This window comes from Rhinoderma darwinii, chromosome 13 (assembly GCF_050947455.1).
Source record: "Rhinoderma darwinii isolate aRhiDar2 chromosome 13, aRhiDar2.hap1, whole genome shotgun sequence".
Lineage (NCBI taxonomy): Eukaryota > Metazoa > Chordata > Amphibia > Anura > Rhinodermatidae > Rhinoderma > Rhinoderma darwinii.
In genome coordinates, this window is record NC_134699.1 from 49,917,166 (window position 1) to 49,932,381 (window position 15,216).

General features: G+C 41.6%; 1 protein-coding gene across 2 annotated transcripts in view; it reads left to right on the forward strand.

Moving 5' to 3' along the window:
- USH1G (USH1 protein network component sans) overlaps window positions 1-12,393 on the forward strand; it is a 28,737-nt gene extending 16,344 nt beyond the window's left edge. The window contains exons 2-4 of one of the 2 annotated variants that reach the window (XM_075846872.1): window positions 6,536-6,919; window positions 9,211-10,050; window positions 10,831-12,393. In XM_075846872.1, the coding sequence (XP_075702987.1) occupies window positions 6,536-6,919; window positions 9,211-10,050; window positions 10,831-10,834 (1,228 nt within the window). In that variant the 3' untranslated portion in view covers window positions 10,835-12,393. Of the gene's footprint in view, window positions 1-6,535; window positions 6,920-9,210; window positions 10,055-10,830 lie in introns of those variants that run through there. The other variant, XM_075846873.1, reaches the window with a different exon arrangement.
- The last annotated feature ends 2,823 nt before the right edge of the window (window positions 12,394-15,216 follow it).

Below are 15,216 nucleotides of genomic sequence, written 5' to 3' on the forward strand. Positions count from 1 at the left end.
CCGGGAATCTTCATTATAATGTATCAAATTCACAAGGCAATCTACCATTAGATAAAGTGTGTCAGATTAACCCCTTCAGGACGCAGCCATTTTTCGGATTTTCATTTTCACTTTTTCTTCCCTTCCAAAAGCCATACGTTTTTATTTTCCCATCGATACAGCCATATGAGGGCTAGTTTTTTGCGGGACGAGTTGTAGTTTTTCATGGTTCCATTTATTGTACCATATAATGTACTGGGAAACTGAAACAATTATTTCACCATTCTTTTTTGGGTTTCTCAATGTTACTCAAAATTAAAGTGCTATGTATAGGATAAGGACTAAATTCAGAAAGCAAATGTCCTTGGTCCATTGCTATGGAAACCTATTACATAATAATAAAAATATATTGGTAAAAATATGAGTATCTAACAAAACTGACATATTTTGAATGGGGTAAGGCGACCAGGCGATAATACGTCTACATCGACTATAATACTGTATATTTTTCCTCATCACCAGGCAAATAATTGTTTGTCACTAATTTTTGTCTACCCAGCTTTGCCCCTTTCTGCTGTTACAGCTAAACGTTTGACAAACTTCTCACATGTCATAGTGACATGTCAGAAGTTTGGATTGGTGAGGGTCCGAGCACTGTGACCCCCACCAATCGCTAGAACGAAGCAGCAGAAGCCCTCGTGTGATCGCTCAGCCGCTTCGTGTCTGTTTGGCTTTTTCCGGAAATCAATGTATCGAGTATGGGCTCAATATAAAGTCTATGAGCCCGTCCTCCGATACATCGGCTTTCCGGAAAAAGCCAAACAGACATGAAGCGGCTGAGCGCTCACACGAGCACTTCAGCTGCTTCGTTCCAACGATTGGTGGGGGTCTCCGTGCTCAGACCCCCACCAATCCAAACTTCTGACATGTCTCTATGACAGGTCAGAAGTTTGTCGAACGTTTAGCTACACTTTAAGAATGTCTCTATACAGGTGCTTTGTACCCTCATGTAAATCAGACATACCATCTAAAGAATGATAACATGCTAGAACTGAAGTAGTGACCTTTGTGATGGGGACATCCGATGTTGGACCAAGCACACGTTTGGTATCCGTTTACATGGGAGGAGAGGAATACTGTCTTTTTTGGCATCGATTATAAAAATATTCACCATTGCAATGTATCATATCAAAGGGTGAAATCTGGACTTTAGTCATCATTAATCTTGGTCCTTAAATGAACATTCCTTCGTTCAGAAGAAGATAGTTCTAGAACATCATCCGCTGTACATTTTAGACGTTGCGTGTAGATTTTGCAACGATCATGTAGCAGGACACTGATACCGGGGAAGGAGTTGTCCAGCATCTCAGATAGCTCGGACGGTGGAGCAGCCTTGGGACAGGAGTATTTCTTGGATTGAAGCCTGATACCATTGACAACTCCACCCAGAAGACACTTGCAGTTTAAATAACTGAAATACAAAAATATAGGAAAAATGTTTTAATAAATAGTAATAAAAAAATTCCATGCAGCCATTTTTAGACAGTCATTTGTTGCTCTGTGGTTGGGGCTCAGTTTTCTTTATATCCCAAATAGCAAGTTCCTCCATTTATGCAATGATATTAAAGCGGGGGATGTATCATAATATAATTAGGCAAATTTGACATTCAGTGGTAGGGGACAGTTGGTTAACAATCCCAGTGGGAAATATAATAATGTCGGTGTATGTATGTATGTATATATAGATATATATATATATATATATATATATATACAGCAACAAATCCAAAAGACAAGACAGCACTCCAAGTTCAGTGATAGATAGGATCACTTTAATCACCCCTTGCGACATTTCAGCCCTACTCAATGGGGCCTTTCTCAAGCAATTGCTTGAAAAAGGCCCCATTGAGTAGGGCTGAAACGTCGCAAGGGGTGATTAAAGTGATCCTATCTATCACTGAACTTGGAGTGCTGTCTTGTCTTTTGGATTTGTTGCTGGCTATTTGGGACACTGGTCGTGTGTCTGAACAAGAACCTGTGCACCCGATACTAAAGAAAACGGTGCTGCTTCTGTTTTTATATATATATATATATATATATATATATATATATATATATACTAGTCCTTCTCAATGGATTAGAATATCATCAAGAAGTTAATTTATTTCAGTAATTCAATTCAAAAAGTGAAACTCAGATTCATTACACACAGAGTGATCTATTTCCAGCATTTTTTATTTTAATGTTGATGATTATGGCTAACAGTTAATGAAAACCCAAAATTTCGTCTCTCAGAAAATTTGAATATTATATAAGCTCAATTTAAAAAATTATTTTTAATACCGAAATCTTGTCCTGCTGAAAAGTATGTACAGTATCTGCCCTCAATGCTTGGTCGGGGCTCCGACTCTGCATGAATTACTGTATCAATGCGGCGTGGCATGGAGGCGATCAGCCTGTGGCATTGCTGAGGTGTTATCAATCCGGCGTGGCATGGAGGCGATCAGCCTGTGGCACTGCTGAGGTGTTATCAATCCGGCGTGGCATGGAGGCGATCAGCCTGTGGCACTGCTGAGGTGTTATGGAAGCCCAGGTTGCTGTGATATCGGCCTTCAGCTCGTCTGCATTGTTGGGTCTGGTGTCCCATCTTCCTCTTGACAATAGATTCTCTATGGGGTTTAGGTCAGTCGAGTTTGCTGGCCAATAAAGCGCAGTGATACTGTGGTTATTACACCAGGTATTGGTACTTTTGGCAGTGTGGGCAGGTGCCAAGTCCTGCTGGAAAATGAAATCAGCATCTCCATAAAGCTGTCAGAAGAGCATGAAGTGCTGGGAAATGTCCTGGTAGACGCTGCGCTGTCTCTGGACGCAGCAATCATATTAGCCTGAGCTGCAGTGTAAAGCATGTCAGTGTAGACTGAGCCTCTTCTATAGTGAAGAACCTTTAGGCCAGGTGCCCACAGGTCGGATACGCTGCGTAAAACCTCCATCTTGGTCATTCTCTCCTCACACCTGTCCTGGGCTATTTTTAATTAGAACAGAATAAAACTGGTTTCTACCTATCCTGAGCTTATTGTGGGCTTAGTCCCAAGAGTGAGGTCAGTCTCTTGTTATTGGGATATAATGTTCAGTGTAGGGACCCCCTGTATGAGGTCACCTTGTCGTGGCAGTTGGGCTCGCACAATTTGATCAAACTGAGCGCTAAGAACCTCACATTTATAAACATAATAATTATAGCAGTAATGCAATTAAAATGATAAAAATACATAATAAATATAAAGTGTTTGCATATATATATATATATATATATATATATATATATATATATATATATATATATATAGTAAAGAAAGTCTTGCACTCCAATGAGCAAAAAAGTGAAATTTATACAGTCCACATCGAGCAAAAATGCAACGTTTCTGTCCTACAATAGGACCTTTCTCAAGCATCTATTGTAGGACAGAAAAGTCCACCATCAGTAAGGCTTCGGTGCCTCAGTATATGGGCAGCAATTACCTGCTAATCTTTTTTTTCTCACTGATGATTTTTTGCATGTCATTTATAATTGTAGTAACATTACAGTAATGGAAATGAGTGTAATGCGTTTTTTTGTCCCGAAATTCCCTGCGGCGCATAGGGCAAATACGCTGCATGCTTTTGTGCAGCGTATACGCCCCGTGTGAACTCAGCCTTAGGGTCAATGCACACGATGCGTATTACATGCAGTTTTGCCGCGCATATTTGCAAGCGGGAAAAACGCAGCGTAATAGAGTACCAGCATAGATAATGAGATTCCAGGAAATCTCATGTACACGCTGCTGTATTTTTCCGTACGTAAATTGACCAGCGGTGTGGATTTTAAATTCCGCAGCATGTCCATTTATGTTGCGTTTCCATTTGCGAATTGTATCTGCCTAGTGATGAGGAAAATCACACGAAAATTGCAGCATGAAAACATACTGAAAAACGCATCAAAACTTTAAAACCGCACCGAAAAATGCATTGAAAAACGCACAATAAGGTGCGGTCTTTACCTGCAAATTTCCTGCGTATTGCTTCTGTTTTGGTGCGTATTTTCCGCACCAAAATACGCAACGTGTACATGTAGCCTTAGGGTATGTGCACACGATAACTGCAATTACGTCTGAAATTACGGAGCTGTTTTCAGGAGAAAACAGCTCCTGAATTTCAGACGTAATTGCTCGTACTCGCGTTTTTCGCGGCGTCTTTTACGGACGTAATTTGGAGCTGTTCTTCATTGAAGTCAATGAAAAACAGCTCCAATTCCATCCCAAGAAGTGTCCTGCACTTCTTTGACGAGGCTGTAATTTTACGAGCCGTCTTTTGACAGCGACGCGTAAAATGACAGGTCGTCGGCACAGAACATCGTAAAGCCCATTGAAAGTAATGAGCAGATGTTTGCCGACGTATTGGAGCCGTTTTTTCAGACGTAATTCGAGGCGTAAAACGCCTCCATTACGTCTGAAAATAGGTCGTGTGAACCCAGCCTTAGGCTTTGTTCACATCTGTGTCACGGCTCCGTTCTGACGTTCCGTTGGACCTTTCCATCAGAACGGAACCCTGACTGAAACAAACGAAAACCATTTGCACCGGATCCGTCACCATTGAAATCAATGGTGATGCAAATGGAAACCTATGGTTTCCGTTTGTTTCAGTCAGGGTTCTGTTCTGATGGAAAGCTCCAACGGAACGTCAGAACGGAGCCCTGACGCAGATGTGAACGAAGCCTTGGCTACAATCACACGACAGTGAAAAAAATGGCCATTAAAAACTGATCAACTGTCAGTTTTTCATGGTCGTTTTGCATCAGTGTCTCTAAATTTTCATCTATTTCCAGTTCATCTGTCCATTTTTAATGCCCACCACATAGTGCCACAGTGCCCACATATAAAGTGACATTGTGCCCACATATACAGTGTCAGTGCCCACATTAGTGCCACAGTGCCCACATAGTTGGTACCATTTAATGCACCATATAATGTACTAAAAAAATGAAAAAAAAAAGGTTTTTTTGGTGTTGTTTTTATGGCGTTCACCGTGTAGTAAAAATGATGTGTTAACTTTATTCTGCGGGTGAATATGATTATTGGGAGTGAAAAACGAAAAACGAAAATAAAAAATGGCTTTGTCTCGAAGGGGTTAAAGAAGGAGGTGCAAGGCAACCCGCTTTTCAACCACGCAGAGAGAGTCCACTGCTCAATAGCAGAAGGGCATTGAGCAGGGGGGTCAATTACTATCTGGGGTTCAGTGTGTGGATACAGTCAGTATAATAGATAAAGGGGGGAGCAAAAAACATATAAAACCATTAAAAAAAATAACGTATAAAGCAACACGCGAGTCCACATCTCCTGCCCTGGGAGGATTATCGTCCCGCAAGTGCTTCCGTGTTTTGTATTTTAGTGTTTCATGAAAAATGAAATGACTGACCAACAAGTGTTTACAGAGTGGTGACACAGGGGACAGTGATAGCATACAGGCAACGGAGCAGTGGCATACCCAGGGCACACTGATGGCATACCTAGGGGACAGAGTGGTGGTATGCAGGGGACAGAGTGGTGGCATATTAGGAGACAGACTTTTCTAGATCCCGTTGTATTTTTTCACACACAGGCCTCATCGCTAGTTTCTAATATTTGAGGATTCTATCATGACAGGGTATAGTCCACAGGACTGGCGCATCACAAATGTGGTGCCGATATTCAAAAAGTGAGCCCGGAAACTATAGGCCTGTACGTTTAACCTCTGTTGTAGATAAAATATTTGAGGGTTTTCTAAGGCCCCATGCACACGACCATATTTTTCATCCGTATTTACGGGGTGTAATTACGGACCCATTCATTTCTATGGGCTACGGACACCTTTCCGTATTTTTACGTTTCCGCATAATATATAGAACATGTCCTATTCTTGTCCGTAATTACGGCACGGACTCCCTATAGAAGTCTATGGGTGCTTCCGTAATTACACATCATTTGTGGTTTTCTTCTTTTTGCGGATCCGTATATACGGACGCATTACGGACCGTATTAGCGGATACCGATCCGTATATGCGGATAAGTTGCAGATGACTACGGATCCGTATCTACGGACAGTATTTACGAATGGATGAAAATACGGTCGTGTGCATGGGCCCATAGAAATGAATGGGTCCGCAATTCATCCGCATTTTTGCAGATGAATTGCGGGCGCAAAAACACGTTGGTGTGCATGAGGCCTTAGAGATGCGATCCTGGAGTATCTAAAGGAAGAAGAAATCCTAACGCAGCATCATCATGGGTTTATGAGGACGTTACCAATTGAAGAGAATTATGGAAAGACTACAGCACCGTAGCCCACCACGCCATACACAAAAACGTGTAGGGGATGTAACTTCTAGACAAATGCATTACTGCCTGCAGATCGAGGACTGCAGATGGTTCCCTTTAAAGAATTATACAAATGATTGACAGATGTAATGCTATTTAATGTACTGTAAACGCATAAAAGAAGAAAAAATATTAACCTATTTTTTTTGTTCCTATGTTCATTTCTTTAGGGGGGATCCAGATAAATGTGACATTTGGGGGAACACGCCTCTGCATCTGTCTGCTGCCAATGGGCATCTGAATTGCCTGTCCTTTCTGGTGTCCTTTGGGGCCAATATCTGGTGTTTGGATAATGACTATCACACCCCTCTGGATATGGCAGCCACCAAGGGTCACATGGAGTGTGTGCGCTATCTGGATTCCATCGCAGCCAAGCAAAATAGTTTAAATCCCAAACTAGTGTCTAAACTGAAGGACCGCGCTTTCCGAGAGGCCGAGAAACGTATTCGTGACTGTGCAAAACTGCAGCGCCGGCACCATGAACGTATGGAGCGGCGTTACCGCAAGGAGATGTCTGACCATTCCGATACGATGAGCTTCTCCAGCTTCTCCAGGTACCACGCTATAAAATCTAACATACAAAATAATAAATGTCCTAAAAATGTATCCATCGTAAAATGTAACCAAACGCGCTCATACAGGGAGAGCTATCTGTCAGGCCTCATGTACACGGCTGTGTCCGTAATCACTGCCCCTGATTGCGGGCACCCGCATTTTCGGCCCGTGCTCCCATATTAAGTATGGCAGCATGGTCCGTAAAAAGCAAAAGATAGGACATGTCCTATCTTTTGCAGTAGCTCTCTATGGCCCGGACACCGTCCCGTAAATATACGGGAAGGTGTCCGTGGATAATAGAAATGAAAGGGTCCGTAATTGCGGACCAGAATTACGGTCCGCAATTACGGACAATTTTTACGGTTGTGTGCATGGGTCCTCAGTGTGTGTGTTGGCTGGACAGACCACACTATGGAATTGATAAACATTCCCCCTTAACCCATTAGTGATCACAAATACGCCTTTTCACGGCAGTCAATAACGGGCCCTAGGCTAAGCCGCCGTCTTTTTACGGCAGCCTTGTCTAAGTCCTGCACGGGTGTCCCGTGTGGGCTGGAGCTCCATTGTCTTATGACAGCCGGGCTCCTGCTCTAAGGGTATGTTCACACGGCAATGCCATTTACGTCTGAAATGACGGCGCTGTTTTCAGGCGAAAATAGCTCCTGAATTTCAGACGTTTTTGCAAGTGCACGTGTCACGAACTATAATCACGGAGCCATTCATTTCTATGGGCTACGGACACCTTTCAGTAGTTTTACAGGTGTGTGTCCGTTCGGTAGAAATGATCTGTAAAATATAGAACATGTCCTATTCTTGTCCGTAATTATGGCACAGACTCCCCATAGAAGTCTATGGGTGCTTCCGTAATTACGGATGTGCACCCGTAGCTGTCCGTAATTACGAAAGCATTGCTAGGCAACGCCAGGTTTGCAGATGTGGCACATCATTTGTGGTTTTCTTCTTTTTGCGGATCTGTATATACGGATGCACTACGGACCGTATTTGCAGATACCGTTCCGTATATGAGGATAAGTTGCGGATGACTACGGATCCGTATTTACGGATGGACGAAAATACGGTGGTGTGCACGGGGCCTTAGTGGCATTGCAGACTCAGACTTTCAGAACAGGTGTATTCATACTGGCATCATGTGACAGATCATGTGACACTGAGTGCACACAGAGGGACCTTATTGAACTAATTACGTGACTTTGGTAGGTAATTGGTTTGACCAGATCTTATGTAGTGGATCAAAGCAGAGGGGGTGAATACATATGCACTCACAGATTTTCAGTTTTTAGTTGTTTATTTTTTTTTGTTTTTTAGACCAGGTATTTTTTTTATTTCACTGTAACAATTTGGACTATTTTGTCAAGTCCATTACATAAAATCAAGTTTACATTTATATTTTAATTCCAGATTGTAATGCAACAAAATAGGAAAAACACAGAGGGAGGTGAATACCGTCGCAAGGCAATAATAACAACAGTGGGCAATGTCAGTGGGCAATAATAACAACAATGGGCCATGTCAGTGGGCAATAATAACAACAATGTGCCATGTCAGTGGGCAATAATAACAACAATGGGCCATGTCAGTAGGCAATAATAACAACAATGGGCCATGTCAGTGGGCAATAATAACAACAATGGGCAATGTCAGTGGGCAATAATAACAACAATGGGCAATGTCAGTGGGCAATAATAACAACAATGGGCAATGTCAGTGGGCAATAATAACAACAATGGGCAATGTCAGTGGGCAATAATAACAACAATGGGCAATGTCAGTGGGCAATAATAACAACAATGGGCAATGTCAGTGGGCAATAATAACAATGGGCCATGTCAGTGGGCAATAATAACAACAATGGGCAATGTCAGTGGGCAATAATAACAACAATGGGCAATGTCAGTGGGCAATAATAACAATGGGCCATGTCAGTGGGCAATAATAACAACAATGGGCAATGTCAGTGGGCAATAATAACAACAATGGGCAATGTCAGTGGGCAATAATTTAATTGAAAGTGAATGTGCACATGTTCTGCATGGATGTGGAGTGGGCACAATGAACCCCCGGCTGTTTTTTCTCCACATAACTTGAGAAATCATTAATTGTAGATAATATTAAAAAGGTATAATATCGTAATCGATTGTAAGAAGCCGCCATTATCTTACTGCCTTCCAAAAGCAAAAGAGTAGGAAGAAAATTAGAAAAAAATAAAATAAAAATAGTAGCACTCCTATCTTTATGGTAAATCTTTTTTACTGATTTCTCCTTTCCTCAGCTCAGTGAGCCAACGCTTCCCGAGTGCCACATTGCTTGCTACCATGCCATATTCACATGCTGCAGGCACCACAAAGGGCAAAACGAAGATGCAGAAGAAGCTGGAGAGAAGGAAACAGAATGATGCCACTTTTAAGATATATGAGGACGGTAGGAAAAGTGTACGCTCACTCTCGGGACTTCAGCTGGGGAATGATGTTATGTTTGTGAAGCAGGGAACTTATGCAAGCTCCCGGGATAGAGGACGCCAACATCTTCGTGACATGTTTTCACATGAAAAAGAATCAATGTCTAGAGCCATAAGTGACCCCGGACTTCATGTGGATTCTGCCCACTCTGAGGTCAGCACGGATTCCGGACATGATTCTTTGTTTACCAGACCTGGCCTTGGTACCATGGTATTTAGGAGAAACTATCTTAGTAGTGGGCTGTTTGGCATTGGAAGGCAGGAGGACAATGCACTCGATATGGAAGGTGCGGAAGTCAAGCTACGCAGTCGACTTAAACGCTCTTCAAGTCTAGATGACAGTATCGGTAGTGCCGGAAGTCTAGAGGCAAGAAATGAGCAGGAGCTACCGTGGGAAGATGAGGAATTAGGACTAGATGATGACGAGGAGCCTGACACTACTCCATTAGAGACTTTCTTGGCCTCACTACAGATGTCTGAGCTTGTCTCCCTGCTTCAGGATGAGAAGATTGACTTGGCAGCTCTCACACTCTGCTCAGACCATGACCTCAAGAGTATCCGAATCCCACTTGGACCACGTAAAAAAATTCTGGATGGCATTCAGAGGAGAAAACAGGCACTGGAAAGACCCATGTCCATGGGAGATACTGAGCTGTAAGCAATTCTTACTACCTATTATAGTTCAAAAATGATCCGCACTCTGGCTGTAGAATTTATTTTAATTAACTTTCAGAAACGACAAATACATAATTTTTCTACATACTCTCCCTTCTTTTCAATACACATTGTCCATCTGTCAACTTCGTATTAAAAAATGTTTCAGGCTGAGCTGCGAGCCACGAATGCTCCGCTGTCTTCACCTCTTCATCAGGCGTGATTCTTCGTCCTCGTAGGGCTTCACATAAACCACGGATACTCGTCTATCCAATAGAATCAGTTCACGTTCACGCTCAATGATGTCATCAGTCACGGACGTAGACGGGCGTCCGGCTCCTTCTTCATGGCTGACACTTGTGCCACCTTTCTTGAATGTCTCTATCCATTCATACACACTTCTTCACAACAAAACACTTTCTCCAGACTGTGCACAAAGTCTTGGATAAATATCGGCACCAGACACACCCTCAGTCCACAAAAAACGAATCACCGCACGCTGCTCTTCTTTCATGCAAATCCAAAGTTGGGCAGCCATTGTTTCTCCCACCGCAGTCACAAATAAACAGACGTAACACGTTCAAACCTGCACCGAGACAGCGAACATGTACGGAAAGCGCTGATAAGACAGCGCGGCCAACAGAAGTTTTAATATAACCGGAGTGCAGATAATTTTTGACTCACCCTCGTAACATTGTCAATTCTTATGATTGTTTATGAGGAGAAGAAACCTTTCATGTATGGAGTATAAGCAATTGTAATGTTTTTCTTCTATTACAGATAGTGGCATCAACTAAGCGAGCAAGACCTAACTACAGTGCCAGATATATCATTCATTAGCCAGGAGACTGCCCTTGCCAAATATGTGCCACATAAGGAGATCCGTTATTCTCCATAGCCTCATGGTTCATTCAGGTGCCAAGAAAAATACCTCTGTATCAGAATCCACAGTGTGATGTGTTCTAAAACATGTCGAAAATTCTGCACAACTCTGTACTTTCTATATTTTTCCTATGGGAAATACCTACACTGTAATTGTACATTGTCTTCATGTTCTCCTCATTGAATGTTCAAATAGATTTGGGCATTATTATGTGCTATGGTATAGGCCGTGTAGTGTCAACCAATGCCATGTCTGGTCAAGAAGAACTGACCATTAGTCAGATAGTGGGAGAACCTGCATAGATCCCTAATGGAGAAGAATTTTTCCCAGATAACTTTTATCCTTGACTTCATATACTTAAAGGGGTTGTGCAGGCAGGGACAACTGGTGACCTATCCACAGTATAAGTCATCAGTATATGAACGGTGGGGGTCCGACACCCGGACCCCGCACTGATCAGCTGCTCCGGGTGCTGGATATTATGCAGGGTATGCGGCAGTACCGTAGCTCAGCCACTATTCTGTGACTGGGGCCATCTGCTTCCGGCATGGACGTCCGGTGCCTGGAGGCAGCCGGAGTTGCTGATCGGTGCGGTGTCCGGGTGTTGGAACCCTACCGATCCTGAGGATAGGCCATCAGTTGTCCGGTAGCGGACAACCGCTTTAAGTTTAGTGCAGTAACTGCCAATCATTACAATCAGTACTTCTGATTATTCGCCTAGGGAAACACCAGGGCACTTTGGATAACAATGTTCAGATAACGCATGACCTAATTATGTACCTGACCCAGGACAGCTCTCCTGACAGGTATGTTGTGTAAATACTGGTACCTATGACTAGTAAATTGAAAACCAGATTACAACTCAAATGCACCTTTAAAAACACAAGAAGGAGGCCTAATTTGAATCTTTCCTATGGGACCCCCCATTCTTTATATATGCCATAACTTTTCACATTACGGAGTAATTACCAGCAATTTAGATGTCCAAAGAGTCACACATTTTACTGATTTTCCTTACACCTGCACAGCCTTCTCCAGTCTCTAAGATCCACATTATCAGAACACAGCTACGGGACGAAGCACAGAAACTATTTAATGGCTTACCATTAATGCTAATATGAAGTCAAGATAAACCAGTTGCCTATTGATTAATAACATCCGGGTGGTCCGCACTTAGATCTGCAAGGACCTTTTCAAAACGTCCTGCAAATTGTCCTTGTTTGCTGCTCCCCTGCTGCGTGGAGCTCTGTGGTGTCTTTAGACAGCTGTATTATATATCATGTGTGTATATGTATGTATGTGTGTATATATATATATATATATATATATATATATATATATATACATATACATATATAAAAAATAGTGAAGCATCACCGCTCCAGTGGTGGGTGCAACTCCTCCTAGATTCTGGCTACGAACCCTTGTAGATATAGTAGACAAAAAAAGAGACAGCACTCCAAAGTAGTGGATGAAAAAAGGTGATGTGTTTTAATCACCCCACAGGCAGGCAACGTTTCGATTCAACTCAATGGGATCTTTGTCAAGCCTTGACAAAGATCCGATTGAGTTGGATCGAAACGTTGCCTGCCTGTGGGGTGATTAAAACACATCACCTTTTTTCATCCACTACTTTGGAGTGCTGTCTCTTTTTTTGTCTACTATATATATATATATATATATATATATATATATATATATATATATATATATATAGATAGATAGATATTCGGTATAGCTTTAGGCTGGGGCTACACAGCGACTTTGGTGACCACACAAGTCGCACGGTCATGGATCGCTATGTCCCATAGCCTACATCGCAAGTAATGTCAGTCAATATGGTCATGTTGTGGTAATTTTACACGCAATGTAGGCTACCAGACAAAGCTATTTTTTGCTATGCGACCAGTGTCGTGGCCAAAATAGTCATGTAGCCCCAGCCTAAAACTATACTATATAGATAGATAGATCGATAGATGCAGATTTTTTGTGTCATACAAATAAAGATCATTATCTATCTAATATCATAGAAATATAGAGTTTCAGGCTGTGGCTACACGGTGACTTTGGCTGCGACACAGGTCGCACGTCCAAAGAGTTTGCTAGTTTCCGTAACCTACATTGCAAGTAATGAAAGTCAATGTGGTTGCGTCGTAAGTAATGAAATTCAATGTGGCAGTTGCAAGATCGCAAGGCAAACAGATTAACTTACTTGCGGTGTAGGCTACAGTACATAGCGAAAATTGGCCGTGCAACCTATGTCGCGGCTAAAGTCACCATGAAGCCCCAACCTTAGGGTGATTTTACATGTGACGGATTTGCTGCAGCGGATTACTATACAAGGCAAATAGATGAGATTTTCCAAATCTCATTTACATACTGCAGACATTTTACGCTGCAGATTTTCAAATCTTTTATATGTTGTTAAATGAATACCTTGGGGGGTGTCTAATTTCATAAAAAGAGTGATTTTGGGGGTGTTCACGTTGTTATGGCACTTCAGGACATCTGTAGAGGTCATATGGTGTCAGCAAATCAGCTTTGGAAAATTTTCTCTCTATAAGCCAGTTTGCGCACCATTTGCGTAATCTCCCACTTGCGCCTATGATGTAAGAATTGCACACACATTTGGTAAGTTGCCAAATATGTGTTCAGGTGTGTTTACCCAGTGGCATGAACCACATGTCAAAAAACATCACCTAAATTCATATATTCACTTTTTTTTTTCATTTTTCCTTCCATATTTTAAAAAAGTTAAATATATCACCTTTTTGTATAGACAATATGAAAGCCCAATATGTTCTGAGAAAAAAACAAGACCAAATACATGTAGGTTGCAAGAGTGATAGAAGAACAATTTGTTTTGTATTGGCACATGGCTAAAAACGTGAAAATTTGCCTGGTCAAGAAGGAGGTAAAGCTTCTGTTCAGGAAGTGGTTAAAAAGGACACATTTCCCAAGCCATTCCCCTAATGTAGTAATGTCATTTTTTTGTTAAAATTGAAAAAATAAGGTCTATGACGGGCCCTGCCGCCTTCCACTAGGCGCCGTCCACTTTTTATAAACGGCTCAAAAGTCTAAATTTTGGCGACTTTTGAGCTGTCTACAGCTGTTCTGGTGTTAAATCCCTCCTCCCCATTGTAGGAAAAAGAGGGATAAAATATTTGAGTTCAAATGGGATCTATCCATAAAAGAAAGACAGTAGGCAAGTATTTAGCAACTAAAACTTTGGATACTAGAACTCCGATCATAAGTTATTATCCCATGCCTATGAAACTGGCCCTTGAGCGTGTAGCTGCTTGACATAGAAAATTAGATTGTGAGCCCCACTGGGAATAAATTTGTGAGGATATTCTCTGTACAGGGCTTTGGAATATATTGGCGCTATATAAATGCCTGATAATAGAAAATAAATCAATCTACTCTTATAATATAGTGAGAGGTACAATATGGGGGCGTAGACAAGATCACCAAATTCTCTGTCTGGCCATATAGATGTGTGTAATGTCACTATATGTGTGTGTGTAATGTCACCATATAGATGTGTGTAATGTCACCATATAGATGTGTGTAATGTCACCATATGTGTGTAATGTCACTATGTGTGTAATGTCACCATATAGATATGTGTAACGTCACTATATGTGTGTAATGTCACCATATAGATGTGTGTAATGTCACCATATAGATGTGTGTAATGTCACCATATAGATGTGTGTAATGTCACCATATGTGTGTAATGTCACTATATGTGTGTAATGTCACTATATGTATGGTGCTATTTTTTTTAAATCCAGTGATACATGATAGTTTGCTAGTATATATCCGTCACTTGGGCACTTTATTTCTACAGTTATGCATTACAATGTAGTGAGTCTGGATACCAGGACATGTGCTGTGCTTCATAAACACCTCATCATTATAATGCATTCCTGCAGCAGCAGTCATCTATGGATGACAAAATGCACCTATAGAAAGCAGGTCAAAGCTGTCCGTGACGTGCTCGGGCGTCTGGTCAAGAAATGCTCTCTCATATGGGTTTTAGGCCCATCTCCCTTATTATGTCAATATATAGAGTCCGTAATATTTCCTATATATTACTATATGAATATGCATCTTATCCTTTTATGTCACACTTGTTATTTTGACCTTATGTGAAATGTAATCTTGGAATAAACTATTTTCTAATTGACACGGTCTGTGACTCATTGTCTTCGTAATACTTATACTAGTGTTCCCTCCCTACTATACGGTCCTGTCCTACTTGTCAGGTGAGAGGATGA